General features: G+C 39.1%; 1 protein-coding gene across 1 annotated transcript; it reads left to right on the forward strand.

Moving 5' to 3' along the window:
- Positions 1 to 1371: 1371 nt before the first annotated feature.
- On the forward strand, positions 1372 to 23204 carry pogza (pogo transposable element derived with ZNF domain a). The gene is made up of 19 exons (XM_026930066.3): positions 1372 to 1525; positions 5384 to 5497; positions 5854 to 5955; positions 8955 to 9052; positions 9437 to 9521; positions 10353 to 10550; positions 11860 to 12057; positions 12189 to 12277; positions 14114 to 14511; positions 14831 to 14985; positions 15076 to 15176; positions 15299 to 15445; positions 16546 to 16680; positions 16927 to 17117; positions 18602 to 18742; positions 18894 to 18953; positions 19043 to 19155; positions 19863 to 19887; positions 20688 to 23204. Exons 2-19 carry the CDS (start codon positions 5398 to 5400, stop codon positions 22342 to 22344), a joined length of 3993 nt encoding a protein of 1330 aa, XP_026785867.3. The 5' UTR covers positions 1372 to 1525; positions 5384 to 5397; the 3' UTR covers positions 22345 to 23204.
- Positions 23205 to 23478: the final 274 nt, after the last annotated feature.

Here is a 23478-nt window from a genome sequence, read left to right on the forward strand (position 1 = left end):
TGTAATCGTTATCTAGTTAGTTAACTCCATAACTAGCTAGCTACTCGATCATCTGAGCCGAACCTTCCGTCTAACACAGGCAGCTAAACCTACCTTACAGTTCCATATTACTGACTAAACACATAGTTTCATATTTTTCTGCAATCACTGACGTCCTCTTGGTAGCAAGCAGACTGGAAATGAGCTATAAAAAAACGATATATTTAGAGAATAAATTAGTTAACCAATGCAATCGTTTACACAGTTCAGATTACTCTAAAAAAAAAAAAACGTATTTATTAAATAAATATCGAACTCCTTTGGAACTATGGACGTTATACATTTTATTCAGGGGTAGTAGGATTTAGGATTATTGATGCTGAATATCTATTTATTCAGCTGTAAAGTGAATATTAAAGGAAAGTGACGCTCATGGAAGGAGACTTCAGGATAGCTAAAGTAAACAGGGTTAGCTAAACTAGCCATCGACATGAGAGGAAGTGCATCAAACACGAGCATAGTAAATAAAAAATAATAATTAATTTTTTTTTAAATGACACTTTTTGGATGATGGACGCGAAGTTGATCTTGGAATATTAGTCACTCATCAGAATGCCGATAAAATAAATTTGTTGTGAAATATAATAACGAAAAGGCTAGCCGGCTATCTGTTAGCTGAACTGGATTAGCCATGGCACGTCACCATAGCTACACAATATAACAGGAAGCTTTTAAATAACTCTAAATATAAATACGTAATACGCTGGACAAAGCACTACTCGAGTTCATTTGTAACTAATAGCAAAAGTGTCGTTTTGTTTTATTAAGGCAGCGTGGCCACTCCAGTAAAATGTATATAATGATAACTATACTTGGTTAAAACATATCTACTGTTAGCCGCCCAAGCTAGCCACTCTACTAGCTAGTTCCTGCTTAGCATGCTACGTGCTAGTAGCAGCAAACTCCACAACTAAACAACACAAGAACACATAACCAGGGACAGTAGTAACAAAAGAACTTATTAAGTACAGATAAATATACACGCAGTCCAGTTTGACATGGATATTATAACGCTGGTAGTTTTATTGATGTTGTTGACATTATTTAGCTCTTTGTACGGTTAGCCTGAAGTGTCACATGTAATGAATGGATTGATGTTTTAGGATTAGGAGCATTTGCACATCTGCTCTGCATATGAAAACTCTTCATCTGCATTCTTAGGCACAGCGTCTGGTGTTAAATAAGTTACAAGATTATACACATATACTCTGATAATGTGATCATTTTTACTTTATAAATTGTACTGCGAACGATTATCCCGCCCCAAGCCCAAAGATCGCAGCCAATCAGCGTGCCGGTGAGAGGTTGGGGAAGTGACGTCACGCCCTGTTCAACCTACCAGTGCGCGCGAGCTCGGGCAGTCAAAACGTCCGCACACCTCAGAGCATTGTTTTTGCTTGTGATGGCAAAGCCCGCGAACTAACAAACTGTCCGGGGAAATCTGATGTCCTGTATCGGTTTGCAAGCTCGATAAAAAGTGTACGAGGTAAGATATTAACCGCTCGTCTCATTCACAGCGATGAGTCGTGCGCGTTTGTTTGCAAGTTGCTGAAGTCGTGTAGCAGGGCAGCAGCAGGCTAATGCTAAAGAGTGCAGCTAACACAGCTGGAGGAGGATCCGAGCAGGAGGAATCCACATGCACACAGTTAGCCGCTGTGGCTAATGTTAGCCTCGGACACTGGGAGGAAAGTGAGGAAGCGCAGATCGGGAGCCTGTGTGGGTCACAGTGACCGCAAAAAACTGTGATTTACTATACACTTTACTTTATTATACACTTTATTAGACACTAAACCCAACCTGACGATCTGACCATCAATCTTTACACGGTTTATCCGAGTGCACGTGCGCTCGCCGTGACTCAACATAAACACATAGTTTATATAACATTTAAATGTGAATAATTAAAATAACATATATTACTGTAACAATAAGTAGACAGAACTGTTAGAATAAAGTTAGGAACAAAATAGTCTGATTGCACTTTATTATTTTTAAATTTTTAAATAGTTGTATTATACTACATTACATTGTATTATATTACATTAACAGTTTATTATGATGCAGAAACATTTTGAAATATAATATATATATATATATATATATATATATATATATATATATATATATATATATATATATATATATATAATGTACGTATGTACATATATACTCCCTGGCCAAAAAAAAGTCGCACAATCTAATATTTTGTTGCACTGCGTTTAGCTTTGATTATGGCACGCATTTGTCCTGGCATTGTTTCAACAACCTTATGCAACTTCACAACATTTATTGTTGCATTAATTTTTGGCTGAGATCTTGCATTGAGGACAGGAGAGTCTAACCACTCCATAAAGTCTTCTCCAGCACATACCAAAGACTTTCAATGGGGTTTCAATTCATGTGTGAAAATGATTCCTCATGCTCCCTGAATGACTCTTTCACAAGTTAAGCCTGATGAATCTTAGCATTTTCATCCTGGAATATGCCTGTGCCGTCAGGGAAGAAAAAGTCCATTGAAGGGATAACCTGGTCATTCAGTACATTCAGGTGCTCAGCTGACTTCATTTTATTGCTGCACAATGAGGCTGAGCCTCGACCTGACCAGGTGATGCAACCCCAGATCATAACACTGCCTCCAGAGGCTTGTACAGTAGGCACTATACATGACGGGTGAATCACTTCATGCATTTCCCTTCTTACCCTGACACGCCCATTGCTTTGGAATAGGGTAAATCTGATTTTATCAGACCACATGACCTTTTTCCATTGCTCCACAGTCCAGTCTTTATGCTCCCTAGCAAACTGAAATCATTTTTTCCGATTAGTCTCACTAACAAATGGCTTTCTTGTGGCCACACAGCTGTTTAGTCCAAATCCTGTAAGTTCTCATCACATTGTGCGTGTGGAAATGCTCTTACTTTCACTATTAAACATAGCCGTGAGTTCTCCTGTCCATTTTTTTATGATGTGACATCACCAAGCGTTTTAAAGATCTCCGATCACGATCATTCAAGATTTTTTTCCGACTACATTTCTGCTGTAAAGTTGACGGTTCACCAATGTCCTTCCAGGCTTTAATAATGCACTGGACCTTTCATAACCCAGTTCCAGTGATTTCAGCAATCTCCTTAGTTGTTTTCTTTGCTTGATGCAGGCCAACAATTTTGCCCTTCAGTAACATCTTTTCCACGACCATGGGATATGTAATCTGCCATGGTTGTTTAAGAAATGAGAAGCTACACACTGCATCAGTTAAGGTTAAAAGAATTGTCGCCAGCTGAAACATATTAATCACTGCAGTAATGATCCAATCATAGGCTCTTAAGTATTTGCTTATTTAAACTTATTCAAACAGCGACCTTTTTTTTGGCCAGGCAGTGTGTGTTTTATATTTATATATATATATATATATATATATACACACACACAGTACTGTGCAAAAGTCTTAGGCACATGCAACGAAATTCTGTAGAGCAAAGATGCCTTCAAAAATAATGAAATTAAATTACTGAAATTAAAAAAAAATACAATAAAGAGCAGTAAACAGTAATAAATGAAAGAAAGTCAATATTTGGTGTGATGATCCTTCGGTTTAAAAAACAAAACAAAACAGTGGTCTCAGGTACAGTGTGTGCAGTTTTATAAGGAAATGAGCTGTAAGTGTTACTGAGCATCTTGCAGAAGCAGCCACAGTTCTTCTGGAGACTTTGACTGTCGCACTTGCTTCTTATTTTTGCAGCAAAACTCTGCAACAAAGTTTGTACTAAAAAATAGGGTGCCTAAGACTTTTGCACAGTACTGTGTATATATATAAAATTTCAAAATGTTTCTGCATCACATAAACGGCTAATGTTTAACTGTTAGACTGTTAAACAAAATTAGACTAAATTTAAAACAAAAATCAAACACTACAGCAGTATGAACAATAATAAACAGTTAAAACATATGAATATAGAGCATGTTATTTATTTAAACTAGTTTAATGTTTAACAGTTAGCTAACTTTAACTAAACTCACTACTATCAGCCGATCATGTTTAATTCGTCATGTTTAGTTTAATTAACTGAATCACGATTACAAGTAAAATACATTTGTTCAGCCCTAATTTGGGGTCAGTGATGCGCTATATGGGCAAAAGTTTGCGGACACCTGACCATCACACCCATGTGGTTCTTTCTCAAACTGTTGCCACAAAATATGAAGCACGGAATTGTGTGTTTGTATGCTGTAGCATTACAATTTTCCTGCATTGGAACTAAGGGTCCCAAACCTGTTCCAGCATGACAATGCCCCTGTGCACAAAGCGCGCTCCATGAAGACATGGTTTGTCAGGGTTGATGTGGAAGAACTCGAGTGTCCTGCACAGAGCCCTGACCTTAACCCCACTGAACACCTTTGCGATGAACTGGAACTCTGACTGAACCCCAGATCTCCTCACCTACTGTAACATCAGTGCCTGATCTCACTAATGCTCTTGTGGCTGAATGAACACAAATCTCCACAGCCATGCTCCAAAATCTAGTGCAAAGCCTTCCCAGAAGAGTGAATGTTATTAAAACAGCAAATCAGGACTACATCTGGGTTTGGGAGTTGAAAAAGCTCATATAATTATGATGGTCAGGTGTCCACAAACTTTTGACCATAATAGTGTATGTCAGCAAGTGAGACTGTTGAGGAGGCAATTAAGATCACTGAATGGTGACAACGGTTACCTTTTAATGTTTATCCATTAGTGATTAGTTTACGGCTAAAAATAAGACAGTTTGGAGTGGTTATGTTTTGTTTCATACTGGTGTTTCACATTACTACTACTGACTACTACTATTGACTGGAGTCTAAATAGATGAAACATTATTTGGTATCTGATTCAGGGAAAATAAACACATGGTTCTTGGTCCATTTGTATTTAAACATTGCTGTTATCTGCTACTTTTTAAGCAAACAATGCTGTGGGTTTGCTAACCAGACCAGAGAGGTTAAATAAAATAAATATCTATGACAGTCTGTGAATACTCCCCTTTCTGACCACACGTCTCTAGCGCTGTAGCGAGTCTCTGGTCCAGTTAGCTGCCTTCAGCTAAATAATTTACATAAATGCATGCGATTTGATAAGCGGATACAGAAGCCAAGCTGGTTCATGTTTTGAAAACTAGAGTAAGGGCCAGTGATTTATGCCCTTTATGGTATTTTTTCCAACTACTCAGTTTAGTCCACTGAAATACATACCGTTGTCCGCCACTTGATGACCCTTGGACTAGTGTTTCATCGTTAAGTGCAATGTGCTTACGCTTTTTTGAACAGTGATTTGTGTTTCTTCTCATATAAATATCTTAAAATATTTTAGGGTTTTTATGGACCATGTCGGAGTCAGAATTTTACATGCAGTGTGAGGAGGAGGAACTTGCACCATGTCAAAGTAACACAGATGAGACAAATCATACGGAGAATATAAATCATGGTAAGCAACAGGAACACAACATGAAATGACTTTTATTTTAACTGATCGTAAGGTTCAATCCCCAGCACCACCAAGCTGCCACTGCTGGGCCCTTGAGCAAGGCCCTTAACCCTCAACTGCTCAGTTGTATAAAAAAAATAAAAAAAAGAGATAAATGTAAGTCGCTCTGGATAAGGGTGTCTGCCAAATGCCGTAAATGTAAATTGTAATACTGATTTAAGGTGTCTGGTCAAAACTTTATAAAAATGTTTAACAAAGTACTCCATAGACTTTTAAATAAACACGTATGCTGATTTTAGTATTAAAATATATAAATAAACAATTTATTGTTGTTTTTAATGTGAAAAATCTTCCAGTGCATAATGGGCATGTGGCAGCTTCACCAGAACCCTCTGCATCTCCTGCTCCCACTATCCAGGCTCCTGCCATCAAGACAGCACTTCTGCCAATTGTTTCCGGTAAGTTTGCAAAGAAAGAAGTGCTGGGTAGGCAGTTTGGCATCTACACATTATATACAGTACTGTGCAAAAGTCTTAGGCACCCTGGTTTTTTTTTTTAGTACAAACTTTGGTATAGATTTTTATTTTATGACTTCTACATTACTGATTCAGTACAAAAACATTTTAGATTTCCAAACATTAGTTTTCCAGCACAAACGTAAATGTTACAGAAAAATGTTTGTCTGTCAGTAAAGAAAGCAGCAGATTCCATAAGAAACACTTTTCAGATAAAAAAAACACAATGAAGGCTGCTGAGTTTTGCTGCAAAAATAAGAAGCAAGTGAAAAAAAAAATTTTAAAGCGAAGGATCGTCACACCAAATATTGACTTTGTTTTTTTTATTACTGTTTACTGCTCTTTATAGTATTTTTTAATGTAGAAACATTTAATTTAATTATTTTTGAAGGCATCTTTGCTCTACAGTATTTCTTTGCATATGCCTGAGACATTTGCACAGTACTGTATGTAGTAAAAAAAAATGGATGGTACACAGTTTCGCTGTGTAAGTTTATACAGTCACCAGTACATCTGCTCATTCATGCAGTTAGCCAGTCAGCCAATCTTGTGGCAGCAGTGCATGGCATCAAGAGTTCAGTTAATGTTCACATCAAACATCAGAATGGGGGAAAATGGGATCTTAGTGACTTTGACTGTGGCATGGTTGTCTGTCAAGCCTTTACACACAATGGTGCAAAAAAAATAAAATCCACAGAGTGGCGGTTTTGCTGGTGGAAACACCTTGTTGATGAGAAAAGTCAATGGAGAATGGCCAGACTGGTTCGAGCTGACAGGAACGCTATGGTAACTCAAATAACCACTCTTTGCAACTGTGGCAAACAGAAAAGCATCTCAGAATGCACACATCGAACCCTGGGATGGAAGGACTACAACAGCAGAAGACCACATCTGGTTCCACTCCTGTCAACCAAAGAACAGGAGTCTGAGGCTACAGTGGGCACTGTATGGCACAAAAATGTTTGATGAATCTCTGTTTTACCATTTCAGCTGGCAGGGTCAGAATTTGGTGTCAAAAGCATGAAGCAGTTGACTGTTGGTGGTGGTTTAATTGTGTGGGAAATGGTTTCTTGGCACACATTGGGTCTCTTAATACCAATCAAACATCATTTGCAGGCCACACCCTATCTGAATATTGATGTTGACCACATTCATCTCCTTATGGCCACAATTTCCATCCATCCATTTTCTGTACCGATGATCCTACACAGGCTCGCTGGGCCTCAGGGGACAGGGGGCACAAAGCGGGGGACACCCTGGACAGGATGCCGACCTATCACAGGGCACAATCTCACCCATTCACACACTACAGACAATTCGGAAATGCCAGTCAGCCTACAGCGCATGTCTTTGGGCTGGGGGAGGAACCTGGAGTACCCAGAGGAAACCCCCTGAAGCATGGGGAGAACATTTAAACTCTGTGCACACAGGGCGGAGGTGGCATTCAAACCCCCTTCCCTGGAGGTGCAAGGCAACAGCGCTAACCACTAAGCCACCATGGTCACAATTTATCAATCTTATAATGGCTACTTCCTGCATGATAATACGCCATGAATTTGACAGTGCAGTACTTCAATGGCCTCCCCAGTCTCCAGTTCTGAATCCCGTATAGCACATTTGGGATGTGGTAGAAAGGGAGATTCAGAGCATGAATATGCAGCTAACAAATTTGCAGCATTTCTGTGATGCAGTCATATCAACATGGACCAGAATATCAAAGATATGTTTCCAACACCTTGTGGAATCCATGCAAGGGACACCTGAGGCTGTTCTAAGAGCGAAAAGGATTATATAGTTCCTTATAAAGTGGCTGTTGCTTTGCCTCTTGCAGCTCCTGCATTCTGCCCATGCCCTCTGCCAGCTTCTCTACTCTACTTCCAATGTAGTAAAGACACTCGCTCCTCTTCCATGGGACTGCTCAGGAGAGTTTTCTGCCTGTATCTAGTCCTGCCACTGCAACTTGGCAGAGTAGCATACCTTCTTCCCATCTAGCTCTGTTTCCATACCTGCTGCTCATTTCACTACTCAGGCAGTTGTGCAGCACCAGAGGAAGATGATGCACAGCAATCAGTATTTCCAGAGCCTGCTAGATGCACTTTGCAGCATCATTATGCTGCAGTGAGAACAAGGCTCTGTAAGCACCTGCTGCATATTCTCAGGTTCTAAACAATTAGTTATAGGTTTTTATTTTGCATCTTTACACATTTACTCGAGGACAATTAAAAATAATTCCCATTAAAACTATTCTCATAATTATAATTTATTTGAAAAGCCACTGACACACTAAATTTGGGAATGAGATGGTCGTCTTGTTTAAAACTAAAGTACCAGTTTTTCATTTTACATTCTCGCTACTTGCTGAAAAATGTAGAATGATGGGTTGACTCCATAGAAAACTTATCATTTGATGATCTTGGATTTACAGAAAGTTTTGTTATTCAGACCACATTTGCAATTTCCCCAGATTTGGATTATTCAGTCATAATTTTTTTGTTACTGTGAGAAGCCGAAAGCCGAACTTTAAGCATGATGAAGTTCTCAAGTGTTAGATTGGGTATGATTGAACCTTAAAAAATCTAACACTTTTATCATTTAAATCCATAATGGCAGAATTTATATTGGTAATAGCATATGTACATATATAGTAGTAATGACTGTTTGTATTACCCCACAATTTTAATCCTTACTGCAGGAAAAAAAAAGTAGTGTCCTGATTTGTGTAGGAACAAATTCTACGATTACAATCCTTTACTTAGATTTGGTTTATTCAGTGGTTTATTCAGTTTACTTGCATTTTATGCTGTTCTAAATCTGTATTGTTATGGTGGTTTTTTTTGTGAAATCATGCTTTTTGGTACACACCAAGTATAATTTGGAATGCATGTTGATATCAAAATGTCTTCATCATTTGTTTAAAGTTTAAATGGTGCTGTTCTCTTCAGGTTCTGTTGTACCACGACCGTTACTGGCTGGTGTTCTTCAGCCTATTCAGATTGCTGCAGGTGCCACCAAGGGGCAGCCCATCTACATCGCTCCAAAGGTTTGCAGCATTTTTTTTTTTTTTTTAAGAAAGAGCACATTTCATTTAGACAGTAATCCCAATACATGAGTGTACCGTGTATACTACCTTCAAGTGCTCATCGGCATCTTAGTCTTTCTGTTTGCCATGTCATTATGGTAAGTAGAGGGTGTCAATGAAATATAAATTAGGGCTGCCGTTTGTAGTTTGTTTTCCCTTGCATCAGATAAGACTTCCAGCTCTTTTGATAGTCTGCAGTTACACAGCCCTATAAATTTGTCATAATGTGATTTTTAATGCAGTTTATATTGTAAGAATTTGCTCAGTTCAGAGTAATTTAAGTTCTTATTTCTATTTAAGTTTGTATTTCTTGTTTATTTTGTTCTTTGCCATGTTTGTTTCTAGCCATCTGCAGGCACCCAACAGAACATTGCAACCCCAGTTGGTTATATCCTGCCTGCAGGCCAAGCTGTCACGTTTCTGACTCCTAGTAAGGCTTAAAATGGTCTTTTGTCTCTGTCAGTGACTGTATAGTCTATGTGTGGACATCTTTAGAGAGGTACAACTAGCATTGTACTGGTATTATAACTAGCAAACCAACATAAGCGAACAAAGTTATGGCATAAACCAAGGCAGATAACACTAGCTAAATGTCTGCAATGTATTTACTGTATGACGTTAGCCAACACTCAGAGTACTTTGGTATGGTTAGCCAGTCACTGCTTTTTAAATTAACTTCACGGAGAACGAGCAGAGAATAAATAAGCAAATCATGGACAGCAGCAATTTTTTTCCCCTCAAAAAATAGCTCGTTTTGAGTGTAAGTGTTGACCAGTATATTTTCAGTTGGTGCATTATGTTAGTTAATTATACTCACATTAATTTGATTAATATTATGGATTAGCCAATGTCAGCTAACGAACAGTAGCTCAGTCAAGTCATAGAGGCGATCAAGAGGCAGACCCACAGTCCACCCGATAGTGTCTACTGCGCATACTGCGCCTCCAAGTTTTGACCTGCCCAAACTCAGTCAAGACGTGTGACTTTCAATTCAACCAACTGTATGCTTCAAATCCACACAATGGGAGTAAATGGTGCCATGTTGTCCACTAACCTATACCGTTATTGGTCTCTGTAGACAATATACAATATATTGGATCTTTATATTGTGTGGAAAATGCTATTTTACATTGTGCATGTCTTTAAAGCTTTGTCAGGATGTTATTTTTAAGTCCTGTTCAATTTTTTTTTTTTTATTATCTTTATTACCACTGATGTCACATGCTGTTTTTTTCCATGCTGAATTAATTCTCTTTCCCAGCTCAGGCAGGCTCGTTGATCTCCCCTCAGCTTGCGTCTTCATCAAGCACGCCACAGCCAGCAGCTGTTCAGATCCCAGTCACTATCATCCACAGCCCATCTGCAGTACAAACCATCACCACAGTAACCTCCAGTGGGATGCCTGCTGTGGGCACCTCACCCACCACCAGTCTTCCTCACACCTCTCCAGCTGTCTCAGGTATCATCTAACACTTACTTAGAATGTAGCAGCTAGTGGTTTATCGTATTTTATCTACACAAATTTCCACAAGGGTTTTGTTTGCTTCAGTAATACCATTTGTACATAAAAAGGGGGTAGGGGAACTAGGGGCAAGGGAAATTTGTACAAATTATTCTTTTAAAGCTACAGTGTTTAGGATTTGTTTTGGTGAAATATATAAAAAAAGCTTTATTGAGAGGGGGGCGTGGTGGCTTAGTAGTTAGCACATTTGCCTCACGCCTCCAGGGTTGAGGGTTCAATTCCCACCTCTGCCCTGTGTACGCAGAGCTTGCATCAGGGGGGTTCCTCCAGTTTCCTCCCCAAGTCCAAAGACATGCATTGTAGGCTGATTGGCACCTCTAAATTGTCTGTAGTGAATGAGTGTGTGTGTTTTTGAGCTGCTGAGAGCCACAGTGGGGATCCTGTAATTCACACCCAAAGCTGTTGGGTTTGAATTGGCAGGAACTTTCACTCACACCAAAAACCCACCCCCAGATTCCCCCAAATTTAATACTGAGCTGCAGGCATCATGACGGAGAAACCTTTCCCCTTCAGCAGTTTTTGAACCAGATTACTGGAGATAATCAGCCTCACAGACACACTAAGCCTCACAGACATCTCTTTTATCCCAATTTAGGGTCAGCAAATCACAAACATGGGATTCTAGGGAGCTAACAGGCTAACTTCAGCATAAAAACAAGAGCTTGTCTTTTAGTTAAAGGAGTGAGGTTTTGCTGTTTCATCAGGTATTCAGTAACTGTAACAGTCACATTGATTTTGTACAATTTGTTCTTACTCTCATAAAGCCTCTGTAATACTGAGGGAGTGTTGATTACAGTGGCAGAGTTATCTTGCACACCACCACATACTACTATATGAAATATTATATCAATACACCAGTGGTGTCTATACTGTTTAGGTTTTGTGTTTAGCCAGATCTTGCTGGATAGTATTACTTTTCTCATTAGAGTCATTAGAGTCATCCATGACGCAATGCACCCTTCCACAATTAGTTTATAATAACATTTTTCTACCAAAGCGGGTGAAATTCTAAAATCTTACATCCTGCAGCTTTAAGTTCTTTAACACTCTATAATTATTATGACCCTCCCTTTAATATTATGACTCTCTTATTGCTACTACCACGGTCAACAGTTTACAGACAATTGTTGCACTAGTTCTTCCACTCAACTCTGTCTTGTGTATTTATCGTGTCTAATAAATACACAGTCTTGTGTATTTATTGTACTGTGTATTTACTGTATTATTACCACACCTCTGTCTTCAGAACTGCCGTCAACATCATCTTCAGGACCTCCTCCTCCTCCTGCTGCTGCTGATCAAGCGCAGAACCTACTGATGCAGCCTGCAAATAATGTCCTAGCTGTTGGTTACACCAAAACCCCCTCTCAGGTCCCAACTCAGGTCTCTTCTATAAAGGCCCGAGCCCGGAGATCTGCTTTTTCTGCTACTGTTTCCCCCAAAGGTCAGTTATTAATTAGTCTGTGTGTGTGTGGAGCATACAACACAACCACTAATGCTTTTTTTCCCTCTTTTTTTATTTCTCATTTATTTATGCATGCTTACACCTTGCTTGTATGTGCTTATATTTTGCAGTATTTCAGAATGTTTTCAAGGCGCCACAGTTCTGTTCTCGCTGTAGTGTGGCCTACAAAGTTGTTCATGAGCTTCGTGGCTACATGTGTGTAAGTTTCATCTCACACACACAGAAAACACACTGTGTCTGCTGTGTCTGTCCACACTCACATTAGTTTGTTTGTTTTATTAACCTACCACTGAATGTGCATCCATCAGTTATGGACAAATCATAAATGTGTGTTTGCCCAGTCATTAGGTTGCTACAATAAAACAGAATAATGCGTGCGTATTTAAATATCAGAGCAATCGTTTGAGGCACCAGGATTCAATCACTGAAATCACTATTGGTGTACTTCTTCATACAGTGAGAATATTTGAAAAATAAAAGGCACATCTCGCAATATTTTGATAGTATATTTACTCTCGTGCAAGTGGTTAGATATGATTATCAAGGGAAAAAAAGATAAAAAAAAAAATAATACCTTTCCAATAATGTTTAGTACAGTCAAGCACCTCAGGTTTACAGATTAAGCGCCATTCAAACCTGGCATTAACATCCGTCCTGAGTGATCGGCTCACAAGTGGACAGCCGAGAGTGTCTTGTGAATCCTATCTTATGTACCTGTACAGACGGTTTCAAATGTGTTAATCACGTGGTCTGCTAATGAAACTTATAAATGAATGAAAGATGAGACGACAGATGAAACTATGAAAAACAGCTGCTTTCGTCTCTGCTGTTACAGCATCGTCTCTATCCATTAGCCTAGCAGTAGAGATAGTAGAGACCTTTCAACACTATTTCCAAACAGTCTTGCAACAATTACATAGTTTCCAGCCAGGGAAATGACGCAGTCGATTAGTTTGTCCTTCGTTTACTTTACAAATGTGACGTGGCCATATGCATCCCATACCATCTCCAAATGTGGTTTGAGTGATCGGATCACAATGCACATTTGATGTGGTTAACCTAGTTCTCACCTGTACGTAGTGCTGACCACTTGTGATCCCATCACCCAGGACGCATATTAATGCAAGATGTGAACGGAATCTTACTCCGAAAGTGATCACACATGACGCACAACAGAGTCATGATGCATTTAATTTATGGAACAACTGCTCTCACATGGAGCATTGAAATTAGGTTTCATCCACTGGTTTAGTAAATATAACAAATATTAGTGCTGACTTATTAAGATATTTATTTTATAAATAGACTTATTAAGATTATTATAAACATGCATTGTGACTAAATCCAAAGAGATTTTCATTCCTACATTCTATGACCATTAGAACCAACAGTAGACTGCACTGTTACAGTAGCACCACAGGCTGAAATCTTTTGCTGATATTTAGTACAGGTTTGTTGTGCTGGTTGTTGCAATGGTCATTGCACCACCTGAAGTGTGTTGTATAGAAATACATATGAAAAGATTTGTATAGCCACGAAAACAAATTGGGAGCAGGATTTGGATAGGTACGTGTGACCACTGTGCCAGCAGCTTACTGAATCACTTGTTAGCTGAGCTGTGAAGAAGATAAAACTTATAGACATGTACTTTATTCATTCTGGGTGTCCAGGCTAGTGATTTGTCTGTACGGACGCCTGTACATCCAAGTGGAAATGAAATGCCAGTGCATTGACAGACTGTGACAACATCTGTAATTTGTGGAAAACATGAGCTTGTCAGATCGGTCACTGCACACATTTGTTGAAGCTCTTATTTGATGACTAGTGCTATGTTTCATTGTTATGTTCTTATTTAGTGTGTATGCTCCTAAGCAGCAGAATGTATAACCTGTAGCCTTTCACTGACTGCAAAGTCCAAGCAAGTAACAAGTAATTAGGGGAAATAATCATATAAACCAAAGAAAGTCAAAACTGATTGATTAATATTCATGGTAAGTGGTCAGCCCTACAATTTGATCACTGTGTTTTGTTTCAGCACTGTAATCCAGAGCTCATAAACAGCGTCCATGCACTGACCGCCAAACCCAGAAAAAGGGCCAAGCGGGCCAAGCGTAGCAGTGACCCAGTGCAATCCATGCCCCATATGCATAAGAGCACTATTTCCCCCCCTTCCTCCTCAACCTCTGCGAGCAGCAGACATTTAGCAGCCTCTCCTCCTCCTCCTTGTCTGAAACACATCACCGCATCTGAGATACCGGAGGGAGTGCACAGCCCTGGCACTGGAGACTATGATGCGCATGGCAAGCTTATAATGCTAGTGGAAGACTTCTACTATGGGAAGGACCCTGGGCATCCTGTCCGGATAGAGAATAACCAGGTGCCCATTATGATGAAATGCCATCTCTGCGACAAGAAGCTGAAGAACAACATCAAGTAAGATGCTTTGTCGGGATTTGGGGAGAAGAAAATTTTAAAAGGGTATTTTTGCATTAGGTCTGTAGAGTGTATGGTCCACAGTGCAGTAGCTATACTACTATATGTAAGGAATAAAACATAACAAAGATGCTTATTTTCAAATTACATCACATCCAGAAGTGTTTTATTCCTATTCCAAAACAGCAGTTTGCAATAAGATAAGGTATCTGCTTATCTGTTAAGTACCTTCTGACCAATCAGAGTTAAGAAATCAGCATCACTGTGGTATAGTGCATAATAGCAAAGTTTGGTTGACTGGTTTATTACCTCTCTGTAGGCTGATGAACCACATGAAGCACCATATGGAAATGGAGCAACAGAGGGGTGATGGGAAATCGCACACTATGTGCCAGCACTGCTTCCGCAACTTTGGCACACCTTTCTCCCTGCAATGCCACCTCGAGACCGTCCACAGCCAAGTAGAATCCGCACGTGAGTCCCTTTTCAGTTGATACAGAGAAGCTTGGACATGACACTTTTTGTAGGAAGAGTACTAAAAAGTTATCATTCCTCTTTCTACAGCACTCTGCAAGATCTGTGAGTTGTCATATGACAACACTCCCCTCTTTTTGCATCATATGAAAAACTTTCACAAGCCTGGTGAAATGCCCTACATGTGTCAGGTAGCCCTCATCTGCCTAAAGATTTCCTAAGTCCCCTTTTACCAATTAATAAATACAGTTCTCTGATATTCCTGTGGGCTCTGAAGTTGAATGTGGGGTTATTTATTTATTTATTTTTTAAGGTTTGCAGGTTCCGTTCATCTTTCTACTATGACGTTATAATACACTTTCGTGAACTCCACAAGGACACAGCCAATCTTCTGTGCCCTTACTGCCTCAAAGTGTTCAAGTCTTCCAACAGCTATCAGCTCCACTACAACAAGCACCAGGTAAGCAATATTGGAGAGAACCAGAGAAGCTAGAAGAATTGTTCTGTTCTGTATTGTTTTAATTCCCCTCTTGCCTTACATAATGACCTGTCCTGATTCTGATATAGTTATATTCTGTTATAAATAACTAATGTCACTACAGGGTTGTTTATTATGGATGTATGTATTGGCTGCTACTGATGTTGCCCCTGGGTGTGCAGTATGAAGTTTGTGTTTAAATGCTGCAAGTAACTTTTGAAGCATGTGAAAAGACTGGAGAGACTGGTGTAGATTATGCTTATGCTTATTAACTGTACAATAAGTAGATTAGTTTAAAAATGTAAGGGTAGGCATGGCATTTGCTTTCTGTGACCTGTCAACTCAGGCTAATATTAAGGTTAAAATAATTCCAACTGAGATTGCAACTTTATTAATTTATTAATAATAACTTTATTATCTTATTTTTAATCATTTATAAATATTGTTTGCCCTTTTTAGATAAAATAAATGATATCGTTATTGAAATGAGCAGGACTTCTGAACAGCCTGTCAGTATGTATTCTATGGAAAAAGGTTGCTATAATGATCAACAGTTTTCATGGTCATATTTCTAATTTCTATATCTTATTTATTACATATTAATTAGATGCAAATGAAATCAGTAAATAGCAGTTGCTTCTAAAAAATCAACGTGGTGCTGTTTTTCAGTGGAATTGAAATGGAATCTTTAATGCAATTTTCTCCCTTTTCGCTTTTGGGGATTAAAAAAAGTGAAAATACCAGAATTTTACGTCTGGTTTAAATACATGCAAAAGCGAAACATAAACATATTTCAGTTCAGAAAAGTTTGTTGCTTTCAGTAGAAACAGACACGTGCTGTTAGATTTGGTTAGAAGAATTCAGAGGACCCAGTCACTTGTACAGTATTTTTTGTTTTATAATTCAGAAAAATTGCAGTTCAGATGTCATGGGTTGCTCTGTCACTGCGTCAGTGTAGCTGCATTAGTAGCTTGTATGGGAAATGAACGTTTGCAGGTCAGGTTGTCGCATGGTAATTATTATATGTCCATTAAATTATATGTAAATAATTTGTCTATTGACATGACTGTTTCTATGTCCAGAAAAAGTCAGTGCTGCATTGCGACAAGTGCCGGCTTCAGTTCCTTTACGCAAAGGACAAGGCGGAGCACAAGCTTTTATTTCACCAGACCCATATCAAGCCTGTGCAGCTGCTGGGGCTTAAGCCTGGTACTAAGGTAAGCAGGTGATACACATTCTAACCAGAATGCCTTCATCTTTTTTGTATTCCTCCCACATGATACCTTGAATTTTTAACATCTCATTACATTATTACAGTAGTTTACAGTATGTCTGGGAGTGTGTTTAATAATTATAAGCTCAATCACAATACAAGCTGGAAGCTTCATTTTAAAGTTAATAAAGAGCAGTTGTTTGTGTTGAAGCTGACAAATTTATATCTCAGTTGTTTATCTGCCTTTCAGATAACCATCCGGGCTTATTCAGTGACTAAGGTAAACGACAACACTAACTTCAGTAAGCCTAGTATGAACAGTGAAAGCTCTTCTACATCCTCAGTTCCTGCACCTCAGAGTGGTGTCCAGAGAATCACACCTACAAAGCGGAAGCCTGTTGAGAGCATGTTAGAAGTCATGACCAAGTTTCAGAGACAGTGGTGAGTGAGAGTAATGACATCTTTTTTTGTGCATAAATGTAAGTCAGTGTTTTGGCTTTACTAATTATATTACAATAGAAAGGCTTTAAATGCAGAATGCCCATTCTGGAGATTTTGATTATTATTTTTTTAATAGTATAAGGATTGTTTACAGAAGGAGGACACCCAGTGAGCACTTTATTAAGTACATTCTTAGCACAGCAGTAATACTGACATGAAGGTGGCATGTTCGTGGTTGTTGCAGTGATATGATTGGATCAGGTGCAGCAGCATTACTGTGATTTTTGAACAACTTTGTCACTGCTGAGTCTACCAATCAAAAATATCCAAACAGCAGTGGGCTATGGTCAAAAATTGAGACAGATGATGGTCTAGAGGACTATCTATACAACTACAAGGGGAACCAGTAGGGTAGGTGTGTGTGTCAGTGTGTGTTTGCAGTACTTAAAACTCCCAACATTGCAGCTGCACATGATAGACTCATAGCAGCACAGTGCCTACTAAGATGCCACTGATGTTCTGAGTATGGTCAACAACCCAAATAATATCTCGCTCAGAGATGGTTCCTTTCAGTTGATGGACAGAGCTGACAAATTACACATAGCAACAGATGGGGAAAAGTCAGAAATTATGTACCAACAGGGATGGACAAGTCATAAACTGATTTAACCTGTCAGCTAAGTGAAAGCTCCAGTGCTTACTCAGTGTCATGTTTTGGTTGCCTGGAACCAGTATAACATCTCCTGGGAGAAGAGGATTCTGTGTAGTTTTCATCCTCTCCTGAGAGTGCCTTTACATCTACATTTACGACATCTTCCTTTATTTATTTATTTTTAATATACAACTGAGCAGTTGAGGGTTAAAGGTCTTGCTCAGTGGCAGCTTGGCAGTGCTGAGATTTGAACTCTTGACCTTCTGATCAGACGTCCTATGTCTTATCCACTGAGCTACCTGCACTGCTATGTAGTTTGTTCAGGTTCATCATCATTCTCACATCCTTGCATATTGCTGGGGAAAAAAAAGGTTGTCATCTGTAAAAGTTAATTTATTCTACTAGTAAAATAGTTCCTACTGTGGCTATGTGTAGTGGAGTAGTGTGTTGCTCCACCATGAACCACATGAAGCAACTGGAATTTGTTACATTTAAACATACATATCAAGTAAAATTGCTTTGTGATATTGCCTTTGGTCAATAGTCTTAAGAGAAGAGGCTGGTAACCACCTTCTCAAAAGCCTAGTAGCTATTACACCTACTAAACCTACTTGTCTACCAGGCAACTTAAGACTAAAAATGAATAGCCTGGACACACCAGGCCTGTGATTTGTCCACCCTTGACCTACAAGCAACACTGTATGGTAGATGAACCTGATAAAGTGGCCACTGAAATGTTATCTTGGGGATTGTTTAAGCTGAAAGGACAAATATTACAAAAGCTGCTCTCAAACACTGTGATCTTAACGCAACTTCTTTCTTCTGTTTCCAGCGAGCCTTCAAGAAGTTGGTTCTGTATAGAGTGTAACTTCGAGATTCCAGATTTTTCCACTCACTTTCCCACGTTTGTGCACTGCTCCTTGTGTCGTTATAGCACCTGCTGCTCCAGAGCGTATGCTAACCACATGATCAGGTGCGTATGTGTGTGAAGAAGTGAATACGTAGCGAGAATGTTAAACGCCATAAGCAAAGTTTTACAAGAATTTCTGAATAGCAGTTATAGCAAATGTATCATTAGTCATTGCTGCAAAAGTTTCACTAAGCTTTAATGTTTCTGTTTGCAGTAATCATGTTCCTCGCAAAACCACCACTAAATACCTGAACTTGTACAAGCCCTGTCCAAAGTAAGTGGCCTGATTTGTAGTCTCTCCGGTTTACTGGTAGCAGTTTAGTAGAAGTGGTTGATGATCTAATGATTATGGTTTTCTGGCAGGTTGGGTAACCTAAGCTGTAAAACCTGTGGTTATTCCACTGAGATTGGAGACCTGATGGCCACACATCTGGCTAAGAATCCAAACCACACCTTCAGCCACTGCAGATTCAATGGTGAGGTTGTTAGATTTATGTAAGGAAAATAACTTCCCCCCATATGATCTTTCCCCTCATAGGATCTTTCAAAAAAAGATTTTAATTAATAGGAAATAGGACCCTAACCCAACCGGTAGTTATCTTTAGATGCAGCCTAATAATCTGTTAATAATCTGACTGATAGCTTAATCAGATTGTATATATCCATGTATTTTTTACATCTTAATCAGAATAGAGTAGATTGAGAAGCAAATACAAATTAAATTTCTATCAGATCAAATGAAGTGGAATTCCATTTAATGGAAGAATCTATTAAACAGATGAATAATGGTCATGTAAAGCAAAAACTACTCACGTTATACGTGTTCATGGTATAGATTTAAGATTTATAAGAATAATAACAAGGTTGGATGAGGATGTGAGGGACATCCAATTAATATTTAGATTACATCTGACAAGATTTTGTTAAATACAAGTGATGTGATTGAATCCCCACAAACATGTTGAACTAACTAGTTATACTCTGACAGTTTTCACACACTTTGTTACGGTAACACACACTTGGTTTGTATTACATGTAACATACACATAAATTGATTTTCTGAATGCTGAGCTTCAGGCACATATACCACAAACAGTTAATCGAGCTCTTCAGACTGACGAAAATCTTTTCATGTAAATGATGACAAATTAAAAGTGATTTTTGTTGTTCTATTTTTTTGCAGAGGGATTTTCTCGTGGCTATAAAAGGTAATTTGATTTCTCTTTGTTTTATCTAAAATCGGTGGAGCACTTGCAAATTAATAAAGAATAATATGATGCAAGAGAATACAGCATATTGTTTGGGTATTAAAACAATTTATCTATTTCTTATTTATCTTTCTTGAATATTAATTTTCTTTGAAGTGGATTTGCATTTTTGTTGCAGCATCTTTAAAAGATTGTTTTTTTATATATATTTTCAGTGAAATTTCACAAAACAGTTTAAATACAATGAGAAGCATAATAAAACTTATTTTTTAAAAATGTATTTTTACCCAAAATATATTTTTCTCCCCATGTCGAACCAGTTGGGTGGTAAAATATAAAGGCTCAGAGCTGTACTTTTTGCTTCGAAGGCAACTGTGTGGGCATGCCATTGTTGAAATCCCAGACTTTGGCTCAGTGTTCCATACGCTGGAGCCAAGATGCATAATTGTACTTTGTGCTTTAAAAAATGGTCACATAGTAACAAAAAAATCCATCATGTATAAATGTAAGATGCATTGACGATCGTTTTATCATCACATCGTTGCACCCCTAATTGAAATTGCATTGAATTATGGGGGGGCCAAAAGTTTCTCACCCCTAATTTTGTGCCCTCAATATGGTCAAAGCAGCAGACAGCTTTATAATTTGTAATTTATAATCAAGGTCTTGATTTGTAAATGGCATTTCAAAAGAAAGCTGTATGTTCTTTGATATGTGCAGGTGTACTATGTATAGTAGTGGTTTTTTTTTGTTTTTTGTTTTTTTTGTCTCTTGTTAATCTTAGGTTGTTTGTTTTGTAGATTTGTCTTCATACCAAGTGATCTGATTCGAAAGAGCCAGGGGCTCAACAGTGGGATTGCCATACAGAAGCAAGAAATGCAAGTGGATCAGAATTCGCTTCCACAAGCCACTAATCCTGTGTCCCTTCCCAACCATTGCATAAACCCCCCTGATAGCTCTACACACACCCCATCTATTCCCTCTGAAGTACAGCCTGTAGCTGAAAGCACTGTGCCTGATGAGAATTGTGGGACACAGCCAAAGGATTTAACACTACAGAAAATAGCGCTTTCCAGTGGAGCCCAAACTGAAGCCGGAGCTAAACCCGGAGAATCTCTTACTCTAGCACAACTCAAGATTGTACTCTATGCCCTGTGTTTTGGTGTTCCTCAGGCAGCCAGCCAGTTTGATAGTCAGCCAGAGGAAGTCCAGTCCTTGTTACTTAAGCGTCAGCTTCAGCTTGGTCCACCAAAGAGCAGAGAAGGGTTAATTCCTCGAGCAAGTGATCGGTTAGCTGAATGGGTGTTGTGCCAGCGTGAGCAGCAGCTTCCTGTAGATGAAATCAGTCTTTTTTCCAAAGCTGCACAGTTCATGAGTGCTGATGGCGGGCCAGGCATCTCTTATGGCTGGGCTGTGGACTTCCTGATAAACCATGATTTATCTCTGCAGTCACTGGCCACATCCCGCCGACTGCTACCCCATAAAGTTCAGGAACGTCTGCACACTTTTACTTCCGTTATAAATAAGCAAGTCACCTCACACTGCTTGGGTCTATCAGCCATTGCTGCTATGGATGAGCTTTCCATTTTTATAGACATGGAGCAGCTTGATCCTGCCTCAGCTGATTCTTCTTCCATGATGTCTGCTTTTAAGTTGGTTGGCGACAAGGATCCGCTTCTAGATGTTGTACTCGCTTCCCTAGCGGATGGCACTATCTTACCTACCGTGGTGTTTCTTAGAGGAGAGCCTCTAAGCCCAGATGCACCAGCCTTGCCAGACATCATCTTGGAGGCCAAGCCAGAGGGCTTTTCTGATGAAGAAAGACTCCAGCTATGGTTTGACAAAGTGTGGCATCGGCATGTGAAGCCAAACTCTGGAGGCAAGGGGTTGCTGGTTATGGACCCGTATCGGGGTCACCTAAGTCACAAGTTCCTAGCATTGCTCAACAGTGCAAACACGTTGCCAGGCATCATCCCTCATGCATGCTCCTGCCGTCTGCAGCCTCTAGAGGCCTGTGTTGGTCTAGTGCTACGAGAGTTCCTGCAGGCTCGATGGAGTCAGCATGTGACTGAAGCTCCACAAGACCTGATTGGTGCTGTACCTGCTGACTTAGCCCTTTTGTTCTCAGCCTGGCTCCTTGAAATGCTGGATGTTCTAGCAGAAAGGCCAGAATTTCTTCAGCGCTCTTTTGAGCCAGCGTTGAACTCTAATACAGAGTTGGCACCAGGAGGATTTTCTGAGTTGGTGCAGAATCTGACTGAAGCCCTTGTGGTGAGCACAATTCAAGAACAAGAATCTAATGAACCAGAGGCTGAAGACAAAGGCAACATGTCATCTGTTGGTTCTCCGAGCTTGTTGCCTTCACCACCCAATACCCAAGCTCTGAAGAAAATCTTTGAGAAAGATAGTGATCTCGACTCTTTCCATGGATTTGAAGAATCAGAAATGATAAACTGATGATTTCTCAAAAGTAAAATCGACAAAATGTCGATGCTGCAGGTTGTTTTTATGCCAAGCTTTTTCAATAGTGTTCGCTGACTGACCAAGTCGCTTTTGAATAAGAAAAGAACATTTGCTCAGTAGCTTATTGATCATGTCCTAATGTTTCTTGACTGTTTTGTTCATTTTACATACACTGCCCTAGCCTCATTCTGTCAGTTTCTGTCAGTCACCAGTGATGAAAAAGAATTTGTTGGGTTAAGAGTATGTCATGTGTCTGTCTTTGGAGGTGCACTGATTTTTCAATTATTTCTGCCATTCTTTATACAATCCCATGTTTTCCCCATGTTTGAAATAATTTACCCAAAGTTAGCTGAACCAGCAAGGGTCTTCTCAAACACTGCTGCAGAAACACTGGAACAAGTGCTGTAGTGATAAATGTAGGTTAGTGATACTAACACTGCTTGCAGTACTTGTTTCGATCATTTACGTCATGTATAAAAGTCCTAATAACGTCTTACTGCACCTTGACAATATGTCTCAAAATACCTATTGTAGCCATGTATAGATGAATACAATTATGTCTGCTTTGATTGCTGAACTGTTTTATAGTCCAGCCAAAGTGTTACTGTTCACTTATTTCTTTGAGTACTATTACTGCTGTGAAGTGTGCACATTGCAAATGAGCAAAAAAAAGTCCTCCTTGTGTACATGTGTTACAGATTATCTACTGTATCTAGGGCTGCTTGTCCATAATTAAAGGGCTGTCCTTTGATATTACATAAACCTCATTTTATCCCTTAAACTGTTGTTTTTTTTCTAGACTTTTTCTAAAAGGGACATTTTATTTTGTAATCAATAAATGCATTGTTAATGTTTGTATTGGTGATTTTTTTTTTTATTCTTTGATACTCTTAATGGCAGCTTTTCCATTGAATGGATGTATCTGCAATACAATGCTATAGAACAGACATTTTAAGAGTGTATTTTACAGATGCAAATTTATATGATGCACAGTACTGACCATTCAATATATGTGATTAGTTTGCATATGTATGTGATGGCGGTACCACTGACAGTACAGCGTCCGGGTGGGGCAACAGATGGTTTCATCTTGTCATATTGCATTTTATAATTGATATATAAATATAA

Source organism: Pangasianodon hypophthalmus, chromosome 23 (genome assembly GCF_027358585.1).
Source record: "Pangasianodon hypophthalmus isolate fPanHyp1 chromosome 23, fPanHyp1.pri, whole genome shotgun sequence".
Lineage (NCBI taxonomy): Eukaryota > Metazoa > Chordata > Actinopteri > Siluriformes > Pangasiidae > Pangasianodon > Pangasianodon hypophthalmus.

Bases quoted from the DNA above. Each gene is read 5' to 3' on its own strand.
- pogza (XM_026930066.3), top strand. From the start codon at position 5,398: ATGTCGGAGTCAGAATTTTACATGCAGTGTGAGGAGGAGGAACTTGCA. The intron at 14,512-14,830 runs GTAAGATGCTTT...ACCTCTCTGTAG, and splicing joins AAGCTGAAGAACAACATCAA to GCTGATGAACCACATGAAGC. The intron at 18,954-19,042 runs GTAAGTGGCCTG...GTTTTCTGGCAG, and splicing joins TTGTACAAGCCCTGTCCAAA to GTTGGGTAACCTAAGCTGTA.